The sequence below is a fragment of the Oculina patagonica genome, chromosome 10 (genome assembly GCF_052425735.1).
Source record: "Oculina patagonica isolate OP01 chromosome 10, crgOcupat, whole genome shotgun sequence".
Classification (NCBI taxonomy): Eukaryota; Metazoa; Cnidaria; class Anthozoa; order Scleractinia; family Oculinidae; genus Oculina; species Oculina patagonica.
Genome location: NC_135767.1, coordinates 3952335 through 3977909, shown reverse-complemented (window position 1 = coordinate 3977909; position 25575 = coordinate 3952335). Strand labels below are relative to the sequence as shown.

Below are 25575 nucleotides of genomic sequence, written 5' to 3'. Positions count from 1 at the left end.
TTTTTACGTCTGTTTATATGGAGACCAAACCAAAATTGCATCACATAAAGTTGCAACGATACCAGGCAAAATCATGCCATTTTGACTTCCCAGTTACAAAAGGAAAGCTATTTTCTCAAAAAAAAAAGTTGCATCCCGGTGACCAGGCTGGAGTGTTCATGTGGGAAAATTATCTTCCCGGATGACAAGATCTCAGTTGCGCAAATTGAGATATCGGTAACCGGGCTGGCCCACCTTCTCATCTGAACACACCAAAATTTTTACAAAGAAAATAGGAGTGAGCCGAGATCTTGGTAACTGGGCCAGCCTGGTCAACCGGGATCATGTGAAGAGGCCCTTAGGGGCGATATTGTGGGAGGAATGAAACACAATCACCCCTAAAAGCGACTACGACTGCGTGGGAGGCTAAAGATACATTAGCCATAATTTTATGTACTCTTCATTTACAAATTTAAACAAAGGAGACTGTAGCCTCCATGATAAGAGTTCTAAGAGCACCAACAGCATGAAAACAATGGCATTGGCACTGCCAGAACCCATAGTTATGCAGACTACTGTAAAAAAAAAACCTCACAAGTTTTTATTATAATAATTGTATTTTTATTTCACTATCATTAAATCTTACAGCATTGTACATCTTTTGGGACTATAAAAGAGTAAATAACGCATTGTACTTTTATACTTATGAACTTATGTATTATCTTTTACTAGTACGTATACATTTTAGAAAAGAACATTTTAAATTTCTTATTTACTGTTATTGTAAATTTTATAACACATACACTTACACTGGAATACTGTACAGTTGGATAATTTGAAGTAAAGCACAAAAGAAATATGAATTGAAGAAGAAAGAAGGAATTTTTCTATGGTATGTGCGGGAATTACAAAACCCTATTTTGTTAACTAATCAGATTACACAGTTCCTCTGGTGTAACATTTCCTCCTGTAACCATGACAACAACATTGCTTTCTGGCAAAACACCAGGGACTTTGTTTGCTTGTAGAGCAGCAAATGCTGCAGCACCAGAAGGTTCAACCACAAGACCAGCATGGAAAAATGTCTTCACTGCACTGTGCCAAAAAAATATATTGTAGCTGGTTATGCAAAATAGAGTTATAAAAAGGGCTTGTTCAGGTCCTGTTGCCTAGTTCCTAGGCCGTTTTTTTTCACCGCGGTCGATCTGGTTTGGCTGTGTTCCCGTTGATGTGACTAAAACGGATTGACCGCAAAGGCCTGGAAAAAGCCATATAGGAACTAGGCAATGGGTCCTGGAAGTTTGAATTGCTGATTATTTAGCAGGTTCGAAAATTTATAAATTGAAGTGCAATTCACACTACACACTACTTGAAAACCTGGTAAGCTCAGTGTTCTTGAAGAAGAGTAAAAATGCTGAACTGTAACATTCCAGTATTAAAAAAATCAAATTCTTACCTCTTTATTTCATCATCTGTCACTAGAATAATGTCTTCCACGTACTCTTGAACATGACGAAAAGTGTTTTTCCCTAAATGTATGAAAAAAGTATTAGTGGCAGGCATGGTGGCCTAATGCATGATTAGTGCACTGGACTTGAGTTATGGCAGGGTTCGTTGTGTTGCGTGTTGACTCTCACAGTGCCTCTCTGCACCCAGGAGAATAAATAAGTATTGGCAAACTCTTAGCCAGGGCAAATAACCAAATGCTTTGGATTTACACCTAATTGCAATAACGTTGTCATAGAAAAAAGTAAAAACGAAAAAAGGTAAATAGGAATTAATTAGCTTAGTTTCATAACTGGTAGCATTTACAGAAATTTCACGAGTTTTATCTGCACTTTTTAAGTCCACATTTTTATGCTGTAACAAGATTAATTGATTTATTCGTATTTTGAAGCATTTTGAGGCCATTTGTACAAATAAATTTCATGCATGCGCTTAATTAATTCCTATTTGACTTTTTCCTTTTTCCTTTTTTCTATGACAACCTTATTGCAATTAGGTGTACCTGCAATAGACTGGCATTACAACCAGGGGGAGGGGGTAGCAAACCCCTTATCAAGTTACATGGGTACTGTATTTTCTCAATTAAACACCCCAGCATTTATTTCAAACTTGGCTCTGTGGATCCGGCGTTTATTTGAATGGTGCAGTTTATTTGAGCAAAATGTTTATTAACTCTTTCGCTGCGGTTGTCGAGAAAACTCAACATTTCATTTCGTGACTCTGAGTGCGGATGTCGAGTTTTCTCGACATGATAAACAATCCCAGATTTCCTTTCAAAACTGTCTTCAATAGGGACGCTATGATCAATAATTACTTCAGTTACCCTCTAGGAGAACTGGAAAGCGTGACGAGTACGATCTTTTGCCGTTTGCATATAATGGCGGAGTATTATTGACAAATTCATATTACAATGTTGCTGTTTACGGCCAAAGGACATTTAAACATGGCGTCGAATGAGAAATTTTCAATCAAAGAGTGCTTCGGACAAGATTCTAGCCGACTTTCGCCGAGAATATAACAGTTGTGGTTTACGAATCAAGCGATTTCAATGAACAGATTGGGTATTTGAGACGCGGCTATTGCAAAACAATGGTTTCAACCTTCACGCTTGGGAAGGAAGCTTATATATATCAGGTGGCGAACGAAATTGCTGAAAGGACCAGAATGCAAAGAATTTATGAAAAGGTGGCTTTATATGATGTAGAATAATGTTAGGCACAACTCCTGAAAATCTTAATTAAATTTCTTGAATAGAACGAAAGATATTGTTGAATATAATGCGTGACTGTGTGATTCAACGCACTGTGAAAAAAATGCAGCACTGCGGGGGAGTAAGGTCAACAGAAAAGTCAGCAGTGAAAGAGTTAAACAAGGGTTTTTTATCATTATTTGTGACATGAACGTATCTTTCCATCATTCCTAAAGCATATTACACCTCAAATAAATGGCTAAAAGGCTTACTTACCACTCTACCTTGGAGACCCGGCGTTTATTCGGGGCCCGGCGTTTAATCGAGAAAATACGGTAAAACAGAAGATAATGCTGGTATTGATAATCCACTTTGGTTCTCTATAAAATTATACCAATCTACCTGCTAAGTGTGATTATAAGGCAAAAATAGACACTCCACCAATAATTTATTACAGACTAGAAACCAATACTTAACAAATAGTTTAGTTTCAACTCACCTGCATAAGGTGGGGCCAGTCCTGCAGCAATGGTATTTGTTGACTTCACACTGACAGCATGACCTTGCTGTTTGCTCAGGTACATTGTAGGAGCTGCAAGATTAACAAATAATCTTTCTTAACCTCACTTCTTACAAAGTAATAATAAAAATTATAATACAAAATATCAGAAATGTGTAAATTCAGTTGTCGTAGGTATTTGACAAAGAAAAACTTCTTAGACCCCAGTGACAGTTGAACCCATGACCTTCTGCGGAAGCTGCAGGAGGCACAGGCCAATAGGCATAGGCGGTGAGGCAGGGGGGTAGGGGGACTGTAGCCCCCCCCCTCCCCCACGTTTTGGTGCTGAAAATATTGTGAGCGCCAAGTAAAATTGGTTTGTCAAGATATTTTGTTTCATTTCATGAGTTCAAACATCTTCGAAACTTCCTTGGAAGTCTTCGGGAAACTTCGTTTGTCTCCGTAAAAGTTCAAAAATCAACGATTGGAGAATCTTCGGAAATCTTCAGTCTAGAAACTGCTCAGAAAACAAAAAATTGCTAGAACGGAAAAAAAGTTGCTCCAAATATAAAAACCTGCCAAGTATTTTTGGGACAGTCTTAGCCCCCCACTATCCAAAATGCTCCAGCCCCTCTAATAGGTTAGTTGATATCATTATCAGCAAAGCAAAAAAAATATATTGAAAGTCTGGCAACAAAATACGTACCACCTTCTGGCTCAACACCAAATATTCTTGTTGATTTATTCCCTGTGAGTTTAATGGCTGCTGCCACCCCAGAGAGCAGACCACCACCTCCACAACACACAAGCACCACATCAGGCTCTGGAACTTCTTCTAATATCTCAAGACCAGCACTACAAGGTTTGATCAATAAAAATATAAGATCAACTTAACAGTTTCACTTCTCCTCACTAACATATTGTAATTATGCTGAAATTTTGTGGTGTGTCAACTAGACAAGTCAGCATCTAACTTGTCAATTATGGTAACTCCTATAACCTAAATTGTTCTGCTCAAATTTTTTGGGTCATTTTACAAACATTTTTCTTCAGAAGGCTGAGAAGCTGACGTAAGATAAATTTACCAAAAAACAAGAGCTCCTAGAGCTTACAACTGCGCTGGTCTCGTGAGCACTTTAGGGGAGCCATGTGGGGGGGGGGAAACAAAAAATGCACCCCCCCCCCCCGTTATCCCCTTTACCTGCGTCGAACAATGTTGCGGCTGACAAACAAGATGGTAGGAAAACACCTTGCGTGACATTTCATGGTTGACTAGTTCCATCCGAAATTAAATATTTTTCTTATATGCTAATGCTGGCCAAATTTAATTCCCACGATCCTGATCCTTGAAACAAAAAATATTTTAAATCAGCATCCAGTGTTGTCTTGAATTACCGTTAAAAGATTAAATAACCAGCTCCGAAAATGGAATAGAAATCCTCTAGATGACACAGCTCCAAAAATTGTTTAGTTTCTATTTGTAGCAGTCAAGCTTTCAGAGCATTGCGTGATTCTTGCCAATCGGTGCCTTGTGAAAGTACAAATTTGCTAATGCCAGCACATTCCAGGACACAGACGTAATGTAAATAAATGTAAATTCTTGCCCGCTAAAGCGAATTTTTCTTTTAAAGCATCAAATTTTAGTATTTTCTTTGATTCAAACGCTTCAAAATACTTCACACTGAATTTTTTAAGTAAAGACCAAAGGATTCGCAAAGATTTCAAAGGTGGCTGGATAGCTTTGAAAAATTACGTGACTCGAGGTCTAGCCGATCGAAAGTGAAACTTGTCATGTCAGCACATTCTTTTCCACCAACGTAATGGTATTTATTCATAGATTCTGGCCCGCTAAATTATATTTCTCTTTGAAAGCGTGGAAATTTAGTATTTTCCATGAACCAAACGCTTCAAAATCGAATAGTTCACACTAAACATACTTTATAAAGACAAAAAGGAGAAAATTTTTCCATTTGTTACTGATTTGTAGCTTCTAAACATCGCATGACTTCAAGCTCGACCGAGTGGAGGTCTGGGTCTGGTCACCGACAAAACGAAAAAAAAAAATAATAATAATAATAATAAACCCCGTGCAGAGCAAGAACTGCGCAGCGCAGTTAAAAATTAAATGTTTCTAATGGCACTGCAACTAGACAAGAGTTTAAGAAACCTAGGCTGAGCTAAGACAATAAATAAAAAAATTATTTATGGCATGAGTAAATCTCATTTATATTGGCTCATTATTACACTTTACAGGAGGCGCAGTGGCCTAAAGGTTCATGGTGCACTGGACACTGGATCAAGCAGTCCAAGCTTGAGCACCACCCATTTGCATTGTGTTTCTGGGCAAGACACTTGCCTCTGTTCACCTAGGTGTATAAATGGGTATTGGCAAATTAAATTCTGGGAGGGGGGGGGGCAGAGATGGATCTGTATATGATACAGTAACCAGGATAAGCTCTGGCCTAATGGGCCACTAGGCATAAATACTGCCTGACTTTGACTTTATCTTGTCCCCTGACCTTATCACATTATTTCTCTAAAAATTTACTTTGCTTTTACTTTTGACTGAACAAATACCTTGCATAACCAGCAATTAGATGAAGGTCGTCAAATGGATGCAGGAAATGCATGCCATCCTCGGCAACATGACGATCAACAGTTTCTTGTAAAGCACTTGTGGGCATTCTTTCCACTTGAACACCAAAACTCTGTAAGTCAGCTTGCATTGGAATTATTGCAAATATTAAAACCTGTAAGATTTTACTAACTTAAAGATACTGACAATAAATCAAATAATGAAAACCTTCCAACGCAGTGGCGGATTTAGGGGAGGGGCCGGCCCGGGCCCCACCTTATTTTTTGACCAAACTAAGGCCCGAAAGGCTAAGGAGGGGGACATGGGGGTTTGCGGTTTTGCGGTGTTGCCATTATTTTTATGCAGTGTTGCGGTGAATAAATCCAAACTTGCGATGTTGCGGTGATCTCAAACCCTGCGGTGTGCGATGTTTTTGTTTTTAAACCTACGGTTTTCGGTGAAACGAAATTATTTGCGGTGTTACGGTTTCTTGTCTGACACTTGCAGAACTAAATTTAGCTCTGCCATCTCCGTTTATCCGTTCTTTCTAATACTAGCATATTATAGGACATATACCATTGTAACAAAATACAGTCAACTATTGTCTAGTTGATCATTAATACGCTTTAGCTGCCAACAGCAAGCCGTTTTCATTCAAAAGTAACTTGATTATATTGCGGTGACGGTGTTTCGTCAAATTTTCTTGCGGTGATGCGGTGTTTGTGTATGCGGTGTTCAGGGTGCCCCCATGTCCCCCTCGCTAAGAAAAACTATTTTTGAGAACGACCGGCCCCTCTTATTCCAGGGTCTGGATGTTCAGGGCCCCCAGCAGCACACCTCCTTATCACTTTTCCTCTTCCATCCCTCCCCCTGTTGAAAGGCATGGTAGTCAGTACATTGGACTATAGATTCAAAGCTCTAGGTTTCTGCCTGGTGATATCTTTGATGCATGTGTTCTTGGCCAGTATTGCCCTCATAGTGTTTCTAGAACTCTCTATCCAGGAGTATAAATAAACGAAGTGAAGGGTTAGAGTAACTAACAAAATCCAGGGGATAACTTGCAAATGGACTAGCATCCTGCACAAGAATAAGGGAAATAGCAAATACTCCTAGTCACTTCATACCACAGAAATCAGCAACCTTGACAACCAGAAACCTGATGACTTTGGTTTCTCCTATCTCAGTTTTCAAACCCTCCCTCCTCAAGCTATCCCTCTCCCTCTCCTTAACTGGGGCCCTGCCAGGGGGGATCCCATGTCGCTTGTTTAAATTTAAAATTATCCTGTGTCGCTGTTTTTTCGCAACTCTCGTCGCTGTCGGTAGTTGAATTGAAGGGAAATTGCTTGTCCTTGTCGGAATTTAAGTTTTTCCAAAAGGGTTGTCGTTTGTCACAATTTTATTTTATATGCTGTCGCTACTTTTTGTGCCGCGTCGCTTGTCGGAATTTACCCTGGCAGGGCCTCAGATAGACAGGTGTGAAAATGTCCTCATTTACCCTACATACCTCAATTAATTTTGCTCTACTGATAGGAGCACTCTCTGGCATACATAAGGATGCTGGAAGGTTTTGTTCCCTTGTAGCAAATGCAAATGCTTTTCCATAATTCCCAGCAGACATAGACACAAGGTTTTTCTTACTGTTAATAACCTCTGAAGGGATGTTAACAAACTGGTTAACAATACCACGCACTTTAAATGACCCTGCCATGTTAAGAATAAAAAGGAACTCATTAATTTTTTTTTTCAATTTGCTGAAAAAATTAAAGATTAGCTGAGAGCCCATATCGTTTGGCCTCATTGATATATCAATTTATTTATCTATTTACTTCCACACGTCATCCTTTTTAATAAAAACCATCAGCTTTCAGCGCATTTTCAGCAGTAAAAGCAAGAACACAAGTGAATCAGGGAGAAACTAGCCTGTGTACAGGCACAGGAATTATTATTATTATTACTATTAAAATTATTATTATTCAATTATTATCATCATCATCATCATTATTATTGCCATTGTTGTCCAAAAATGAAAAGGTATGAGTTAGGGCCTCATGTGGAGCCTCCCTGTATAAAAGAACATAATTGAGTACCCTCCTTCCTGGGCCAATACCCCTGTCTACCCCTCCACTCCACTCCAGTTATGAAAAAGAATTATCATATTTTTATCAGTAGCCATGCACTTTCAAATTCACCAAAACATTTACTCAATAATGTAGCAGGATCAATAAGCTTGTAATTCTACTGGTCCTCTAGTGTAGCAGTTGCTCTTGTTCTGGGGGCTAGGGACATTGTTCCTGTTGTTTGTTCTACTGTTCTCTCGAAAGTTAGCAAGCCATTCATGTGAAACCTCGCGAAAGCTGCCACATCGCCCGAAATACTTTGGGGGACTCCCATATGAAAAGGATGGAGAAGCTTATTGGAAAATCCAAAATTTACACCCCTGAGCGATATGATGAGCTTCCCCATTCCTATCATAAAGGAGTTTCCTCTGTTTTCCCGCACCGCCTATGCCAGCAAAAGGCCCTCTAAAACCTGGAATTTTGTTTTAAAAACAATATTCATAACAATCAAATCACACGACATAGGATCAGAGTTTATTTCCTTATTTTAAAAAGGCTGTTCTTGATTTTAACAGCTGAATTCTTATCAGAAACTGAAGTCTTATCCTTGGTTTAAAAAATTGTTCTTAAAACTGGTTTCAATATTAAGAGTGGGGTACAAATTTCATAGAGCAAGATGACCAGACCAACATGTTAATTCTCAGAAACACAATTTTCAAATATGAGAAAAGCCTTGATTTCTCACCAGTCTCACCAAATACTAGCTAATACTAGTCATACTAAAGAATGACATTAAAAAAAATGTACTGCAATGATAACCAACGATGGGTTCACCTGTGTTTTGCATGCTCTCTAGTTTTAAATGCAATTTGCACTGGTCTTTAAAGCCAAATATACTTTCAGCATTTTGGAGTAGAGGTGTTCTGATAACCATAGGGCTTTCTTTGATTGCTTCAACCGCTTGCTCCACATCTTTTCGTGAAATTAGCTCCCCCATGATTTGCTTTTCGTTGATCAGTTGGCTCATGCGCACGAAGGAGGATTGGGCCGAGAAAAAAACAAGAAGGGGCGGGAGGGGTAAAGCCTAGTTTTCACAAGCGACGCAAACACAAAGCGCAATCACGCAAAAAGGACAAATTTTGATCCTTGTTCTTGTGCTTGCCGTAAGCACAAGCACAGGCATAAAACTGCAATGCGCTTGTTCTTTTGCTTGAGTCGAAGCCGTTTTCACGGTGAAATAAGAGCTGTTATTCTTGCACTTGTGCTTGTGCTTGTGCTTGCGCTTGTGCTTGCGTCGCTAGTGAAAACCAGTAAGCTTTTTTAGCTCGGCCCAATAGAGGAACTATTGTCATGCTCGTTCTTTCCTATTTACGACGATTATTTAACCCCCAAGCATCATGTTCTTCTTCTTAAGGGGGTGTAATATTTTCATTTCTCAGGAGAAAAACAGGAAGTGTCATTGACTTTAGGCGCGTGAAGGCGCGTGACATTCCGGGGACACTATAGCCTCTGATTCTTATTGGTCGAGCTAGAGTAGGGGATTCCCCGAATTTTAATTCCAGTCAAGAGAAATATGTTCCAGTAAAATAGCTGGAGCAAGCACATTCCAGAACTCCTGCAGAATAGAGAGCACATTGCAATTCGTTTGCTTTTTCACAGTTATCTGTTATTCGTAAGCATGGCAAATGTAGGCTTAGAGAGAGAGACGCCACGTGTGCACAATGCGTGTAGCTTTCCAGAGTTAACAATTTATGGCCCAGAAATAACGTTAGAGCTGGATTGCCTTGACTGCTCGATTTCCGTCAAAATCGTAAGTTATAATCATGATAGAATTTTTTTTTAATAATGAAGTCAAGTCAGTATATGTTTAGTAATGATTCGGCAAGCTGACCTATAATCTAGTGGTGTGCATTTTTGTCTATATCGCTTGATACTAGCACGCGATACCATCACGCGATATTCCGCGCGAGTTCTAGCGCCTTGCAAAACTTCGGACGAACCTACGGATATCGCAGGATATCTGTTATGTGCAGATGATGGATGAAAATGAGCATCGTGACAAAAAATTTCTGAGATGATACTGATCTCGCGCTACAAATGCAAACCCCCACCCTCTGTGGACAAGAATCTGGATATATAATCGCTTGCGATAAAACAGAATGTTCCATAGAATAGTTTCACTTAGCCTGTGAGCAGGCTCTCTTTAGGGGTAATGATATGCACGTCAGCAGCTCGCTTCGCGCGCCGAAACTCGCGGCATTGCTACTCGTGCGTTATCCCCGAAGAGAGCCTGCTTCTGCTTGTAAATGCATCTGATCAAGTGGAAATTTAAGTGGTTTTACCCACTGATTATACAACAATGCATGCCATATACTAGACACAACATCTAGAACTTGCAAATGTATACATGTGGTGAGGAACTTTATTAGAGATTTGATTTTTTACACTGATTGCATGTACAATACAATACAATACTTTAACCATGCCATAGAAAATACAGCCAATCAGAATACAGGAAAGCCATTGTATATTCAACGGTATTCAACCCAACGTTCCCATCGTGCGCTGCGATCTTATTCTCACCGAAATTTAGTATTTTAAAGTAAAATAGTTACACAACACTTTCTTGCTGTATACATTTGAGGTGAATGGTATATGAGCTCAAATACCATTGTCTGTTAACCAATCAAAACTGACAGGAATTGCAATATACCATTGCTATTTTTTAATAATATGGAATATCCCACGAGTCACTTGTATTTTCTTGGTATACACACGAGCCTTTAGGCGAGTATGTATACCGAGAAACCAAAAAAAAAAATGTGGTAGCTGATATGCGTCAACAAAAACAGCTGGGGAGCTCAAATATTGCAAAATTGCTTTGGGCGTTTTGGATATGAGATTGTTATAGCCAACTCGGTGATACATGCCTCATTGGTTATCTACCATCTCATATCCAACGCGCACTCGTGGAATAATTATTGTTAAGTATACCACTCGAAAACATTGCATAACTAGTATTTAAATACTACAATAATACAATACAATACAATACAATATTAGCTTACATTTATAAGGATATCCTATAATAGGTTGTTTTATCCTTAATTTACAATATTTACATAAGAAAAAATACAAACTTAGGATAACCTGCCTCCTGTTTTTCTTTTAGGATGCTGACAGAGTTCCACCATACTACTATTGGATAGTGGATTACACACAAGACAAGGACAGTGCTGTGTTAAATACGTTGGAAGCTGGTGACTGGATAACTTCAATCAGTGGTGCAAATACTTGTAACAAAGACGAAACTTTTCTTCACAGAGTGAAATTTGCATGCCAAGATGATACTCTGATTCTCATTGTAAGAAAGCCAATAAAACACCAAGAATTTAATATTTGGGATCCAAATCAAGTGACGATCAACCATAAAGTCAGACTCAAGGATCTGCCTTTTGCTCTTGACATCTTTCACCCTGTAAGTATTTTGTTACATATATTATCAGGATAGGTTTTAAATTTCAGACTTCCTCCTCATTAACCATGTTTATCAGTCAGCATTTGACTTCTTCCCAATCTTGTCCCCTTGACCAGCAGTCAATGAATCTCAATGGTTCTGGGCTAATCCCAAACTGGATCCAGGAAATCCTGGTTCCGGTTTGATTGTATGGGTGCACCGGAGATTGTGGTGAAATGAACAGGTTTTCAACAGCCAATCAGATTCGGCCGTCTTTTTGGTGGTCTTTCACATTAGCCCAGGGGTCCTGATCCCTGGCACAGACCAGAACAATTGTGGCAACTGGGGACATAGATGCAATCTTGTCCCAGCTGGTGTTTATTGCAAACTTTAAAACCTGGTGGACCTGGTGTTTATTTGACTCCTGCAGTTTATTCAAGCCTGGTGCTCATTAAGCAAGGGTTTTTATTCATTTTTTTTGTTGACAAACATGATCTGGCTAATATACTTACAGCTTGTTTTACCTCAAATAAATACCAAAAGGGAATATTTTCAACTCTACTTCGGAGACCTCATGGCGTTTATTCAGTACCTGTGGTGTTTAATTGAGAAAATATGGTACCCTGTATTTTAATCTTAAGACTTGAACATAACTCAACAAACAAAGAAATGCATGTAGAATCAGTGTAAGTTGTAATAGAATTGATTAGAAGTTTGTAGTTTTGAAAATACCTGGAAGTCACTTTTCCCAAAGTTACAATGCTGTACATCAGTTTCATGTTTACAAAGTTGTACTTTTCCTCACAGTCAGTGAACATATGTAATAATTATAGCCAAGCATAATCTTCTCTCAAGGGTACATTTAATGAGCTATATTCTCTCAGTATTCTTTTTTTTTTTTCATTAGTTAATAAAAAATAAAATCAACAGGCAAAGTCTAATTTTAGAAACTTTCCGCATCAAGCTGTGGCATTACGGTTAACTATTCTGCACCTGAAGGCTAATATAACACTGTACTTTATAAATCTACTGTTCAGACTGTTCCAGGATGATAACAAACTACTAGTTTCTGGTCTAATAAGAGTATGTTCTATCCTTCAGGATTTAGATGACAACAGCAAAACATATCCACTAGTTGACAAGATTTTCCAAAACAAGATAGACCTGAAGGGACTGAAACGAGGAGACAAAGTTATTGCCATCAACGAGCATGCCACACTTCAAGACAAGACATATAAAGAGCTACAACAGATAATTCACCAGCTTAATCTTCAACAGGGGATCAAGTTAACCATTCAGAGACGGCAATGGCGGCAGTATGGTATGTCCCCACATAGGTGTTTATGTACACTACAATAATTTATTTGTCTGCGGAGACTGCTACCCAGCACAATGTTGTAAGGTTTTGTTCCAGAAAATACCCACCCACCCCCCCTTATTTGTGTTTTTGTTTTATTTTTTTTAGATTCTTAGGACTGATTTGTATTTTTAATATTAGCATTAGTTATAAATATTTAGGAAACATCCTAGATCTATCTGAGGAACATTTTTATGTTTTTGTTATAAATTGTTAATGTTATAATTTATAAAGATTAAGCTAGTAACTGAGCCTTTGGCTCGGGAGACTGTGCAACCAGTGAGTACCCCCTGACCACCTGGGGATTAATAGAGTCCGTCACAATATATGGGAGGACACTGTGTCACTCATATCACATTTACAGCAAGGCGCCCAAATGTGTGACCACTTTTAATTTATTCACATTCTTTCGTGCAGATTTAATCCAATCAAAAGCCGTGGATAGCTTGCAGTTGACTTCTGATTGGATTAAATCTGCACGAAAGAATGTGAATAAATTAAAAGTGGTCACACATTTGGGCGCCTTGCTGTAAATTGAAAACTAAAAGTAAATATATATTTTTCTTTTTCAAGGATATCTTACCAGATATGCAATAGATTCACCGGAATATTTAGGATGGAGACGGCTTGAAGCTGAGTTGAAGAAGAGCAACCCAAAGATGAACTATGGCTTTAAGTTTAGATTTGCTCAGGTAAACTGTCCAATAAATCTTTTACAAGCTTACTTACATTACCAAGATAATTCATGATTTTCCACTGTTCTTATCTTTAAAAACCCCAAAGAAAATAAATTGAAAACCACAATAATCAATGGAGATTTACTGCAAATATTTGAAATATGCAAGTGCAACACGTGTTTCAAACACATCCAATTTTTGAGTGAATGTCAATTAATAGTGCACAAAATATTAAACTGAATTAAGCAACCAAAGTGCCACCAAAAATGGTAGAATAGGCTAGAGATTACTTTTCCCATACATATTTAAAGTTTTTATCAGCCATTAAATATTCACTGCTGGGGGTAACCCTGCGATGGAATAGCATCCCAACCAGTAGAAATATATACTCCTTGTTACTTTATGCCACTAAAACCAAAAATAATATTTAAGCTCTGGCCTGATGGGCCACATAAGGCTTGGATGCAGACTTTAACTGAACTCTTCTCTTTGTTCCCTACAGAACATTAATTACTCCATAGCTTTTCCTAATTTTATCTGATCTGCTACTTTGGGAGCAGTTCATTTAAAAGACTTTTTTCTTAAATAAATTTTCATTACCATCATTGTCATCGTCACCATTATGATTATTATCAGTCTTGGCCAGGTTTGATCCAAAGTTAAATGCCTTTAGCCAGAGTACTAGGGTTCCAAACTATCTACTGAATGATAATGTACTCACCACTTTGTACAGAATCAACTTGAACAGCCCTGCCCGATTGTGACACAAATTGCTGCTGGCAAGACACCTGCCGCGATGTGTTCATACCTCAACCCTGGATGCAAGATCACAGCAATCAATGGACAGGCAGTGAAAGGTCTCACTTTCAACGAGGTGAAAACCAAACTCCAGAGAGCTAAAACCTCAGTAAAATTATCAATTGAGGAACCCCAAGATTTGCTGCATGAAGAAAACTTCCATAATAGGGACAGCAACTGCACCTGGCCAGCGGAGGTAGAAAATGGATATCTACGCAAATCCCTAAGCGAAGCACAGATTCGTTACGTCAACAGTTTCCAAGCAGATGAGTTGCCAACCATTGATTTAACCTGTCAGCAAAAAGAAAAAGGCACAAGCCCTTCTGGCAATGGTGCTAAACCCATACCAGTGCCTGCACTAGGGCCCCTGCCTTCACCACCTGATCAAGACATGAGTGCCATAGCCACTCCACTCCTTGTACCCCCCGAGCCATGTGAAACACCAAAAACAACATGTCATCAAGAAGAACAAGCTGGCACAAGCCCCCATGTCAATGATGCTAAACTCGCACCCATGTCTGCATATGTAGGGTTCCTGCCCCCGCAACCTGATCACGACATAGGATACATGAATGGAGCAAGCCATAACCCTGGTTTCAGTAGCAAAGAGGAGTTGGGCACTTCACTCCTTGTACAGCCCAAGCCACATGAACCACCAACATGTCAACAAGAAGAACAAGGCACAGGCCCTAATGTCAATGATGCCAAACTCACATCCAGGTCTGTATATGCAGGGCACTCACCTTCAACACCTGATCAAGACAGAGGATTCGTGAATGGAGCAAGCAGTAGCCCTGATTGCTTTGGCATACAGGAATCAGGCACTCCACTCCCTACACCCCCTGATCCACGTGGAACACAAACAGACCAAGACATACCTCTTTGCCAGAACTGTTTGTCAATTTCCCTACCTGACAAAAGAGAACAAACTATCGAGCATCTTCCAGGGGAAATCTACTATTTCATTTGCTTAAAATTGGATATCGTTACCCCTTTCTTCCACCATGACTACCGCATCTTGGGTGAGAAGCTTGGATTTTTCAGGCCTGAGATTTCTTTGCTCAGAAATAGTGATCAACCTACTGACCATCTCTTAAACGAATGGGTGGCACGAAAGGGTAGAGGGGCCACAGTTGGAGTGTTAATGGATGTCTTTGATAAAACAGAGCGACATGACTTGCTGGACTTATTAAAAACCTGGACAGAAAACTGCACAAAGTGCTTTGAGTACCAACAAGAAAATGTAAAAGAGACTTACATTTAAAAGTCTTCTAAGCAAATTCTTAACGGTAAAAACCTGCATTATTAGCAATAATTATTATTAGAGGCAATAACTATCATTTGTGTACAGTATATAAAATTTTGTTTCATTTCACAAAAGGTCTTATTGGCCTTAAATTAAAGGCCATAAATTGTAATATATAGCAGGAGTGATCAAACCATTATAATATAATTATCAGTTAGTAAGTGGCAATGCTACTGACTAATGGAGAACAAACACTTATCATCATAATGATGAACATGACATGGTAACGCATTATAGCGTATGCAACAGTTTTTATGCATGTACCGGTATATAGCCAGTAACAAAACATTCAACTAAGAAACGAACTTGACGATCTTGTGGGAGTCAAACATGAGTGTTTCGAGTGATAGAGATGCAAAACAATCAACTTATTATATTTTTTATAAAAATCTAACATTCACCAAAAATAAAACATAATTTTTGTATATTTTGTTTAATTAAGGCATTGTTCTAGTTTAACTTAGTGCTCTTCTTTAAATCAGGGCTCAAACACAAGGCTCCCAAATGAGTGACTACTACCAGGGCTGTCATTAAGTTCTTAAGCAGCTGTAACATTGAAGCTATCACTCGTAGCATTTCGTTCTGTATGCAAGTGTAACATAACGCCAATCAACATTTTCACCCGTAACATTGAGTGAGCTCAGCTGTAACAGGTGTTACGGGTTACGGCCCTTAATGACAGCCCTGACTACTTTGACTATGAAGTGTACATGGTATATTGATCTTGAAATGTATATACACCTAAAACTTACAAATACAATACAAAGTTAACAAAGTTAAAAGGAACCTACTAGGAACATGTTTATTAGCAACATACCTTAGAGTGAGAGGGAATCATGAGCCATTTGCCTTCTTTGATCTCTAGCATCAGAAAAAAAAAAGTACTTTATACCCCAGTTGATTAACCTTTAGTTAGAATATTATCAAACATAATTTATAATTTTCCCAAAATATGTACCGGTAGGTACGTTCTGATTTTATTATACTGTAGTGTTAATAATAGTTTGCTAAATGTATGTAACTGAATTTGTCTGCACAAATGTAAATTCAAATTCAAACTTATATGACATTTTTTAGTCTTTTATAGGGAAAATACCCTAACTTTGCTCTTTATTTTATGTGACTTTTTTATAATTTTTATGTAATATATCAAACACGAGAGGCAGTGTTTCATCGGGATATCCAAACACCGAGAAGAGAGTTGAAAATACGACGCGCAGCGGAGTATTTTTGACGAAATTCGAGGTGTTTGGATAGCCGATGAAACACTGTCTCGAGTGTTTGATATATCTTCTCAATCGAAACAAAAACTACGGAGTAAACGGAGAAATAAAATCGTAAAAATCTATGCTAATTAAGATCGGGTTTCCAAACCACCGTCACGGTTATAATTTTCTTTGTTTTAACTTGATGAATTATTAATGAGTTTGAGAATTAACTTTATAAGTGTCTCTGATTAGTTTGTAAAACCTAATTACCATTAACACTCACACAATTAAAGTCCTACATTATTTTTCAAATGGGGCCATTTGTGAAAAAAGAAATTGTGTTAAAATGGCCGTGAATATTTTCCACTTTGAATTACATGTACATTGTACAAATTACTAAATTGAAAACATACTTAGGGAGGGATTCAGCACCAACTTGAATAAAACTTTGATTGTATCTCATGTGTGTGTTTATTGGCTGATAATTAACATGTCTATAATTAACTTAAGGTTCACATTCCTGGAGAGAGACCTGTCTGATCACCACTGACCCAAAAGCAACCCTGTCAAAACTAGACAATATCCTAATACTCAAATTATCATATCATCTAATAGTTATAACCATTTCACAATCCCATATTCAAACTTGGAAAAAATGTTAAATAATTATTATTGATTGCATTAAAACATTGAAAACAAAATGAATTCCACTTATGATAGTACATTGTATGTTTGAATGATCCCACACAAGGGTTTCGAAACCCTAACACTACCCCTAACCCTAAAGCCATATTGAGGGCGATTGGGAGCAATTTTTAATTTACAACAGTTACTGTATAATTTTTCTTATACGGAAGATATTTCATCAGTTATGGTACAAAAATTTAAAGACACAATAATACAAAATTATCGCATGCAATGGAATTTGAGCCAAACTCAAATGTATATGAGGCCTGACCACATTTTAGTTGCAGACTGATACATTTGGATGTCCAAATGTTAAAAATCTGACTGTCAGTCTACCTTTAAAACTGTTCTTTTTTTGTTGCTAGGTCACGAGTCCAAAGATGATAAGTAGATGTATTATATGCTGGGAGACTTGCGATCTGACAGTTAATGTTGCCTCTGTTCACCCAGGTGTATAAATTATGGGTACAAGGAAACTAGAAATACCTAAGAAAATGCTGGGGGGGGGGGTCCTGCTATGCACTAGTATTTCATCCCAGGTGGAGTAGCAATACTCCTATATAGTCACTTAACGCTGAAAAACCTGTGATAAGCCACTAAGCCCACATTTTTTGTAGGCAGGCATAACATCACAAAGCAAAGCATGTTCCTCTGGCTATTATGCTAGGATTGATGGCAAATCACAATTCCCACTCAGTGTCATCATCATCATCACTACTGTCAAACTCGTCTGCACTGCTTAAAGTGTCGTGCAATACTCTTGCTCTGTTTTGTAACACCTGGTTAAGAACAGATAACAAGTTAGTAGCATCTACACTTCCTTGAGGGCAATCCTTCTCATCCTCTGTCTGCTGCAATTCATCAGGAGTGTGATTACTTTCACTGGACAAGCTTTGAAGCTGATCAGAAGAATTACTTCCTTGGGAATATGTGATCGGTTTCTTTAGTTTTGCTTTGTTAAACTGCCTTATCTGGCTGAGAAATGATTCTCGTCCACTCCCTGCAACTGGCGACTGGCTTGTGGAAGGGGACAAACTGCCATTGCTAACTGCTAGATCCAATCCTGTTGATGTTTCTCTGGTGGTGTCATTGATCAAAGCTTCTTTTTCAAGTGATGATGTCTTGTCTTCTTGTGGCATAACATTTATTATTGGGTGTGGTGCACAATCTTGCTCCATTAGACCACCATCCTGGAATACATTTTCAAGATTTTTGTCAAACCCTACGTCATTACCATCACCAATAGGTGGATTTAGCAGGCAAGTTGTATTTGATGGCTGTCTATCTGTGTCATCAATGATCTCCATGGCAACTTCTTTGCAATGCGTTTCCTGTGGCTCTTGTTGGTAAGAGGATCCCAGTGGTTCTTGTTGGTAAGAAGTGTCCTGTGGCTCTTCTTGGCAAGGGGTGTCCTGTGCTTCTTGTTTGATGGGGGTTCCCTGTGCTTTGTCTTGGTAAGAGGATCCTTGTGGTTGCTGTTGGTGAGAGGCGTTTGGTGGTTGCTGGTAAGGGGACCCCTGTGGTTCTTGTCCCTCTCCTCCCTTAGCTAACAGTCTGTGTCTGGATGGTACCTCAGGGGTATACGGAGGTGGTGGCATGCAGTCCAGTCTCATAACGTCCATAGGAAGCTGCGAGGGAGAGTCCACTGCTGCACCTTGTTGCCTGTGTGGATACCCAGGAAGATGGAACAGTCTAAAAGTTGGGCTTCCTGGGGGAGTTACATCATGTGATCTTCTGTGTTGGGTTCTTAGAGGGGTTGGTCGCACCCCTGGCTGTTGCCTTGAAGATTGTTTCCTTTTCTTTCCACCTGACTTCAATGAAAATGTGACACAAGGACCAGATGTAATAACAAGCCTCACAACTTGGACATGTGTCAAATCCCTTGTACTGGTTCCATTCACCTAACAAAGACAAAAAGAAGTCAGGTATCAGGCAATCAAATCAATTTGGACAAACAATCAAACTTCTGGGATTAAAGGTACAATGTAAGTGCCCAGTAACCACACTAATGCAATGCAGCCAGTCAAAGCTGCAACTGAATTAGCATGTTTCACATTTGCCCCTTGTGATGTGACAACCCTAAAGCAGGTTGTTCACAGGTGAATACAGTGGTAAGTTTGGGAAAGTCCTCAACAACCACCCCCTCCCACTTATGGAGCCCTCCTAGGTTATTCTCACAGGTTCTCACGCTTAGCATGCTTTACATGTACATACTGTTCCCTCTTCCTTTCTTAGAATTTACAACTAACAACTATAAGATTTGAGAAAACTTACCTCAATAATCACATCCGCAGCCTTCACACCAGCCCTCTCCGCAGGGGAGTCATTGTCAACTGAGATAACATGCACATCACAAGCATAATCCTTGCCACTGAAAAACAAAAAGAGAAACAACAATGTTAACCATGGGCCTACCCCACATCCACGATCTATCAATCAAACCCAATAAGTGTTCCAATGCTTAGGATTGCTCATCAGTGATCACTGTCAACCCATGAAGCAATAAGGGACATTGTTACTCCCCCTGGATGGGATGCTGGTCCATCACCAGCATTTCTGTCAGGTTGTCCTAACAGTTTGCTGAAACTGGTGTTCCCATTTACACTCCTGGGTGGAGAGAGAGGCCCTGCCAGGGTAAATTCTGACAAGCGACATGGCCCAAAAAGTAGTGACAGCACATAAAATAAAATCGCGACAAACGACAACCCTTATAAAAAAAACTTAAATTTCGACAGGACAGGCAATTTTGCTTCAATTTAATAACCAACAGCGACACGAAGAGCGATAAAACAGTGACACGGAACATTTTTAAATTAAGACAAGTGACACGGGAACCCCCCTGGCAGGGTCTCGAGAGAGACTGATACACCCAAGTTTCTTTTCCGACACAATGACCCTTGAGCCTAGGCACATGAACTGCAGTGGAGTCCTGCTGCAGGATGCAAACTTAACTCACCCTAGAGTAAGTTGGACAATACAGGAGGGCTGCACAGAGGGTCAACTGACATTTCAGGTGAGCTTCTAGGAATCTGGCTAGGGTAACAACAATATAAAAGTAGTGGGAGAGGGGGGAGGGTGGAGGGCAGGGGCTCTCAACATTCCACTTCCTGTACCTTTTACTTCTCCTAGTAAAATGCACCCCTCCCACCCCTTATCATCTTAGGTTCCCACGTCCACCCCACCCCCCACAATATATATGATGACAAGATACATACCCCCTGATACAACACCCTAACCAACCACCTTCATCTGGGTAAACACAAACTCTTTTCTCCTCTGCTTTAACAACCGGTTTTTTTGGTAGTGGTTTGTATCCTTTTGCTTCTACGACATCTTGAACCTTGTGTTCATCTTTGGAGAAGGCTTCTGCAGGAACAATTCGCATGCGGATTGACTTTGCTGCTTTGATTATTTCACTGACTTGAGCAATGTCCACACCATCTCTTCCACAACGCTGGTCATTAACTCGAAGAATTCTATCACCGCTTTTCAATCCCTGCCTGTCAGCAAGCGAATCTTTTGCTACTTGAGCTACAGTTATTGAAGGTTGATAAAACGTTCCACCGCGTATCCTAAAACCAAATCCCTGATTCAAAGATTTCCTTTCCATAACAACAATCCTCTGTACTTCGCCGTGAGATCCAAGGGCTGGTTTTTCGACGTCAGTTTCGTCAATTTTTCTAGCGTGATTTGCCAGACTTTTTGATTCTCTAGAACTCGGCGGTTTCTCCTTGTTTTTCTTTGTCTTCTTAGCAGGACTGCCTTGAAAATTTGGAGTGCTGTTTTCTCTTTCCGACTCCTTCGCCTCAATTTTTCTCTTCTTCTCCAAATCTCCTCGTTCACGCATAGCTTCGATTTTCAGTATCTCGTTGCAATGACGGGTAAACTTGTTTCTTTGATTCTTTGGAAGACATTGCCTGACCTCTGTAAGTATGTCAACCTTTGAACGTGAATTAACAATTTTGAGAAGATCCGAACACAAATCTTCCACCGATCGCGTCTTCGAGAACGTTTTGATTGCGATTTTGAGTCGCTCATACTCTTCCTTTTTTAACAGTTCTTTTGCTCGCTCCCACAACATTCCATTACTGTTAGAACCGTTTTGCATGGCCATTAAATGGCGTTATTGTCAAACGACGTCCTGTGAAGCAATCACAAACACTGCACAAAGGAGTCAAACGGCTTGAACTTTCAAAATGTCCGCCAGAATAGACTTCGTTTCCAGGCTGCCGCATTCCTGCAGAGGCGCGTCACGCAATATTTATTCTTGCGTGACGAGCTATCCTCTCTTGGTTATATTTCGCTTTAGAAAAATTGTGATAAGACTAATTAATATTTTTAAAGATGTGTGAAAAAAGGATAATAAACCACTAAGCATCAAAATGAAATTGTATCATTTGATGACTTGTGGAAGGTGTGATGGTTTTTTTTTTTTAAGTTTAGTACTGCACTGTACAGTGACTGTACCCCGGGGGGGGGGGTACTCCCTATAATGGCCTATACGGGGAGGCTCCGCCCGAAAGGGGTACCTTTTTCAGGCTTCAGGTATATAAAAGGGTAGGGATTTCACAAGTTTAAGTATATGAAAGGGTATGGAAATCTGTCATTTGGCTATTTAAAAGGGCCTTTAATTAAAATATTTCGAACAGACGCAATTTATGGCTGTATTATTTTAATTTATTAAGCCCTACAAAAAAATGACAAGAAAACGTCCTATTTTAAGTCCACGCCATGTCTCTTAGGTATATGAAAGGGGTACCTTTTTTCAGTTAAAGGTATACAAAAGGGGTACAATTTCTGTCAAAAATGGTATATAAAAGGGTAAGGGGTTAGCACTTGGGGCGGAGCCTCCCCGTATAAAACTTTTTTGAGTACCCCCCCCCCCTCCCCCGGGGACTGTACTGGCTGAGACTTCTTGTATTTAGTTCACAAACTCAAGCCTATTGCAAGAATCATAATAACTAAAACTGCAAGAAAAATGTTGAGTCAACCTACTGAAAGTGGTTGCTTAGTAGAGGTATCGGCTTCTGGGAGGCTGTGAAAAAATTATTAAATGTTGTGTTTATTTGTGGCTGGGACCATTATATTTTCTACTGAGACTTTTTCATCCATGGGCAGGAGGAATCTAGTAATGGAGGTTTGCCTATATTATTTTTCTAAAGTTTGTGAATGTAAAACGTGGCAAACCTTCTTCCGGTCAGAAGGAGAGATTGGGTGACGACACCAACGAGTGTCTAGTGTGACAAATTCAGGCTGCAGGCTGGCAGGCTTTACTCTTGTTTACTCAATCGTCTCAGCGTGCAACTGTCCAACTGAGAACATTGCCTCGTACTTAGACCGGATCATGTGCCCCCTCGTTCGTGACCTTGAAACCTACGTAAAGGACACCAACCACGCGCTCAGCATCATCAATGATTTCCGTTTCGATGACACCATGACCGGCGAACGCTTCTTATACACCATGGACATAAAATCTTTGTACACTGTTATCCCCAACAACAGCGGCCTCGAAGCTTTAGCCTACTTCCTCGACAAGCGTACAGTTCTCCACCCACCTACTTCTACTTTAACCCGTCTTGCCGAACTTGTGCTGACTCTCAATGCTTTCACCTTCAATGGCGAATTTTACAAACAAACGGGAGGAGTCGCCATGGGCAGCAAGATGGGCCCCAACTATGCGTGTTTATTTGTGGGCTATATCGAGGAACAAATCGCACGGCAGTGCACCAGCTTTGTACCCCAACTCCACAAGCGGGTCATCGACGATGTACTTGGAGTTGCTTGTTGTAGCCGCTTGGAGCTTGACAACTACATTAACTTTGTGTCCAACTTCCACCCTGCCCTTCAGTTTACGCACGCAATTTCTGCTTCTGACATCTCCTTCCTGGACATTAATCTTCCCATTACAAATGATCACATCAGCACTTCCATCCACTACAAGGTCACAGACACGCACAGCTATCTTCACAAACAATCTTCGCATCCTCGGCACTGCAAGGATGGTCTCCCCCGTGGTCAACTTCTTAGACTTCGGCGTCTGTGCTCTGACGACTCCGATTTTCTGGAGAAAGGCAAGGAAATGATTTCTTTTTTCGTTCAACGTGGATACTGTGCCTCCTCTCTACAGCGTGACCTGGACGCAATTCAACGAGTCAACCGTGATGACATCATCAAACATCAAGACTCCGAAAGTAGAGACCTCAGTCGAATTCCCTTGGTTCTCACATACCATCCTTTAAGTGAAAGAATCAAGCGGATCCTCGTGAGCAACTTCAGCATCCTATCTGGCGATCCACAGACGAAAGAAATCTTTCCTCAGCCGCCGCTGGTAGCGTATCGCCGCGATCGCAACGTCCGAGACAACTTAGTGTACACCGCCGACCGTAACCAACCTGGCCCTCACGTGGGAACCTCGCCTTGCACCCACAACCGCTGTCGCACTTGCGATTACATTTCTCGTGACAGCACCCTACAGGGTCCCCAATGCTCAATTAACATCAAGGATGCGTTCACCTGTCAATCATCTGGCTTGGTATATGCCATCTCTTGCCGCCGTTGCTCCGCCATCTACATCGGCGAGATAGGCCGGACATTAAGAGAACGCTTCGGTGAGCATCTCCGCAGCATTGAGAAGAACCTGCCGGGATTTCCTGTCGCAGAGCATTTTAATGCAAACGGACACGCCCTGCAAGACGCACAAGTCCGAGGCGTCATGCTCTGCGGCGGAAATAAACTACGCAAACGCCAGGAAATGCGCCTTACTTTCCAGCTGGGCACCAGTCAGCCACATGGTCTGAATTCAGATTTTCGCTATCTTTAGGTTGTCGCGCGCTCTTATCGCGCGCGCGCCTTTGAACTCAAATTTGTTTTCATGGCGCAAGCGAGCGTTTTCAACTGAAATCCTGACTTTCCACTGATGAAGGGCTAAGCCCGAAACGTCTGGAACTTTAAACTATTTTAAAAGCACTTTCAACTCATTTAAGGCCCGGCAAAACGAGGAAACATGTTTCCAGAAACATGTTTCCATAATTGTTTCCTCGTTTTGCCATGTTTCCATGCCGCGCGGAAACACGAAATGTTTTTGATGTGTAGCAGAAGCAAATTTTGCTTCCTGGAAGCAAAATTGGCGCTTGAAACAATGCTTCCCGTGTGGCAAAACTGGGAAACATTAGGGAAACATGCGCGCGCTACAAATGTTTCGGGAAACATGTTTCCTAGTTTTGCCAGGCCTTTAGTGAGAACTTTATTATACTTTTTTACTCTTGTTAGCCTGAAAAGCGCTCCAGTTAGCCTGTCAGAAGTCCCTGGTACATGGTTAACCTAAATAATGCTCCGGTTATTAATGTTTTAAGCTCTCAAAAAGGTAAATATCATGAAAACATGATACATACTTAAAAAATTTCTGCAAGTCTGCTGCTCTGCATTTATCACACAGCGACAAGACAAATAAAATAAAAAGAACGCAGGCAAGTAAAAGAGGGGAACCATGCAACAGTCGTCACTTTATCTTTTATTAAATTATTAACCAAATCGTTCATGCAGCAACCACTCTTATTATTGATGAGCAATGTTGAAAAAAAAAAAAACATTCTTCTCGATGCTGACAGCCAAGATTTGAGCACAAGCTCAAGGACCTGGCATATAATTAGCCTAAATTTCAGCCGTTTTTTCTGGTGGCTTTCTTAGGGCCTGTTTACATGGAGGGAGGGTGCCCCGGCTAACCGAGTTACCCGGCTAGAAGGGATGAAACATAGCCCGCCTTTACATGCAGAATTCACAGCCCTTCTACCTGAGATGAGACAGCGTCATTGAAGCGTGACACGGCGTGGAAAAACATTGTAGCTCCAAATGATTGAAGAAAAATATGACTTTTTACTGAATAATCAAGACTTTTCGTCTTCAAACCTATTTTAATTTGATGTGCAAGTTCTCAGAAATTTACTGCGTTCATTTTTGGCGAAATTCAATCGAAATTTAACAGTATTTGGCTGTCAAATTGAAATTAAATTTGTTGTGTCGTGAATTAGGATAATCATTCCCACGAAAATTTCGAATTAATTAGCTGTTGCTCAAAGAAATATTTTCCAGCCGACCCATAAAACTAATTTTGATCAAATAGCACTGTTTGGGTCCAGAATATATACATTTTATGCCATTTACTTAAAATTTAGTTCAAAAACAAGCGCGAAAACTTATCCCGGCAAGCCGGGATAGCTCGGTCATAACCGTTTACATGGCAAAAAGCTGTCCCGCCTAGAAGGGTGCCCCGGGCAAGTAGAC

General features: G+C 40.0%; 4 protein-coding genes across 4 annotated transcripts; 2 read left to right on the top strand and 2 right to left on the bottom strand.

Moving 5' to 3' along the window:
- Window positions 1-861: 861 nt before the first annotated feature.
- LOC144628622 (L-threonine ammonia-lyase-like) lies at window positions 862-9004 on the bottom strand. Its single transcript, XM_078486759.1, has 7 exons — window positions 8640-9004; window positions 7253-7449; window positions 5751-5881; window positions 3880-4028; window positions 3174-3266; window positions 1436-1508; window positions 862-1074 (listed from the first exon to the last, which is right to left on the bottom strand). The coding sequence occupies exons 1-7, from the start codon at window positions 8830-8832 to the stop codon at window positions 903-905; spliced, it is 1008 nt and encodes a 335-aa protein (XP_078342885.1). The 5' UTR covers window positions 8833-9004; the 3' UTR covers window positions 862-902.
- A 419-nt stretch (window positions 9005-9423) lies between these two features.
- On the top strand, window positions 9424-15913 carry LOC144628202 (uncharacterized). Its single transcript, XM_078486266.1, has 6 exons — window positions 9424-9615; window positions 10978-11283; window positions 12364-12583; window positions 13193-13311; window positions 14030-14489; window positions 14856-15913. The coding sequence occupies exons 1-6, from the start codon at window positions 9484-9486 to the stop codon at window positions 15356-15358; spliced, it is 1740 nt and encodes a 579-aa protein (XP_078342392.1). The 5' UTR covers window positions 9424-9483; the 3' UTR covers window positions 15359-15913.
- A 1999-nt stretch (window positions 15914-17912) lies between these two features.
- On the bottom strand, window positions 17913-21481 carry LOC144667525 (uncharacterized). The gene is made up of 3 exons (XM_078528953.1): window positions 20511-21481; window positions 19570-19666; window positions 17913-19196 (listed from the first exon to the last, which is right to left on the bottom strand). The coding sequence occupies exons 1-3, from the start codon at window positions 21407-21409 to the stop codon at window positions 17976-17978; spliced, it is 2217 nt and encodes a 738-aa protein (XP_078385079.1). The 5' UTR covers window positions 21410-21481; the 3' UTR covers window positions 17913-17975.
- Window positions 21482-22639: 1158 nt separating this feature from the next.
- Window positions 22640-24115, top strand: LOC144628825 (uncharacterized). Its single transcript, XM_078486938.1, has one exon. It carries the CDS (start codon window positions 22640-22642, stop codon window positions 24113-24115), a length of 1476 nt encoding a protein of 491 aa, XP_078343064.1.
- Window positions 24116-25575: the final 1460 nt, after the last annotated feature.